General features: G+C 69.4%; 1 protein-coding gene across 1 annotated transcript in view; it reads left to right on the forward strand.

Moving 5' to 3' along the window:
* The first annotated feature begins 1,395 nt into the window (after positions 1 to 1,395).
* RELB (RELB proto-oncogene, NF-kB subunit) overlaps positions 1,396 to 1,545 on the forward strand; it is a 25,670-nt gene continuing 25,520 nt past the window's right edge. The window contains exon 1 of the mRNA XM_044671087.1: positions 1,396 to 1,543. Within this exon, the coding sequence (XP_044527022.1) occupies positions 1,471 to 1,543 (73 nt within the window). The 5' untranslated portion in view covers positions 1,396 to 1,470. The remainder of the gene's footprint in view (positions 1,544 to 1,545) is intronic.

Raw genomic sequence — 1,545 nt, forward strand, 5'->3', positions numbered from 1 at the left:
TACCGGGGCACCTCCTCCTTCACCCTGCCCAGCCCCAGGGCAGCTGCAGCCATTGCCCCCTTGGCTCTGAGGGGAGGCTGCTCTCCTGGGCCTTGAAGGCATTGTGGGGAGCCTTGGGGAGAGGAGAGCAGATGGCCTCCCTTTCTCCCCCCACGCTGTGAGCTGGCACACACTCCCAACTGTCCGTCCCCAGGGCTGACCACCAAGGAAGGACGGGGCCCGGCCCTCCCTGCACATGGGCCCCAGAGCTTGGCTCTACCCCCCGCACCTTGAGTGGGGGCTGGGGGAGAATGGTGCCCTCTCCTGGCACATTCCCGTCTGGGGCAGGGCATGGCTGAGCTGCTGTGCATGGGAGGGTGGCCACAGCAAGTGCCTGTGGGGGGGGAGCAGGAGGGAGAACCCCAGGTGCGGGTGCACTGAATGAGGACTTTCCTCTCCCTGGAGGGAAGGGCTTCAGCAGCGAGAGCGCCATTCCTGCCTGCTGTAACAGGGGGCCCAGAGGCAGCCTGGGAAAGGTGGCTCCAAAGAGCTGCGTTTGAGGCCATCCCCTGATGTCCAGTGTGGGGCCCCACCCAGGCATCGAGTGACCTGCAGGCCTGGCCCCTCCTGACTGAGGGGGCTCGGGACAGACCTTGGCCCGCCAGCAGCCTCTTCCCCAGCTACCTGGGCATTGGGCCTCTAGGGGGGTCAGGCTGCTCAAGGCCCCGCCCAGGGGGCCCGACTGCTAAGCCCAGCCTCCGGGCAGTGGCTTTGTAGCCTCGGGCAAGTGGAGGATTGCTGGGTTGGTATCAATCCCAGGCGCCCATCCTCCCTCACTCCCTGTTTGCGGGGCAGAGAAGGGAGTCCTGGGGGCGTCTGGCAGAGAGTAAAGGGGGACAGCTGGATGGGCTGCCCCCCCCCCCCAGAAGGCCTGTCCCGGGTCAGCGTGCCCTTTGACCCTTCTGTCAGACCTCTTCCCGGATTGTGCTTCACAAAATGTCCGGGGCTCCCCCTTGTCCTCCTTTTCGGAGCCCTTGCCTGCCCCTCCACCTTTTGCGGCTCCCGCCGAGCCCAGCCATTCCCCCAGTTCCCTTTCCTCCTTCTGGAGGTTTCCATCTCAGCAGCCATGGGCCCTGGGTTCAAGTCCCACTCAGTAAAATGGGCCCGGTTTCTCAGCGCCAGGGTACCCTGGGCTTGGTCCCGCCCTCTCTTCCCGGCCGGCCCCGGCGGCCTGGGGTCACGTGGCGCGCGGGGGTTTCCCTGCTCCACCCGCCGTGACGTAACGAGCCGGGCCGGGCCAATGGGGGCGGCGGGCTCCGCAGCGCCGGGGAATTCCGCGACCCCGCCCCCGGCCCCTCGCTGCCTCCCCCGCCCCCCGCGGCCCGGCCCGGCCCGGCTCCGGCACTGCCTCGGCTCTGCTGCGGCCCCGCGGGGATCCCGCTTGGCTCAGAGCCCTCCGCGACCCCAGTCCCGGGGCCCCGGGCCCCTGCCATGCGGAGGAGCGGCCGCCCGGCCCGCCCGGCCCACGGCACCCCTACCACGGCCGCTGCCTCCGTGCTGACCGCC

This window comes from Gracilinanus agilis, chromosome 3 (assembly GCF_016433145.1).
Source record: "Gracilinanus agilis isolate LMUSP501 chromosome 3, AgileGrace, whole genome shotgun sequence".
NCBI classification, from domain to species: domain Eukaryota; kingdom Metazoa; phylum Chordata; class Mammalia; order Didelphimorphia; family Didelphidae; genus Gracilinanus; species Gracilinanus agilis.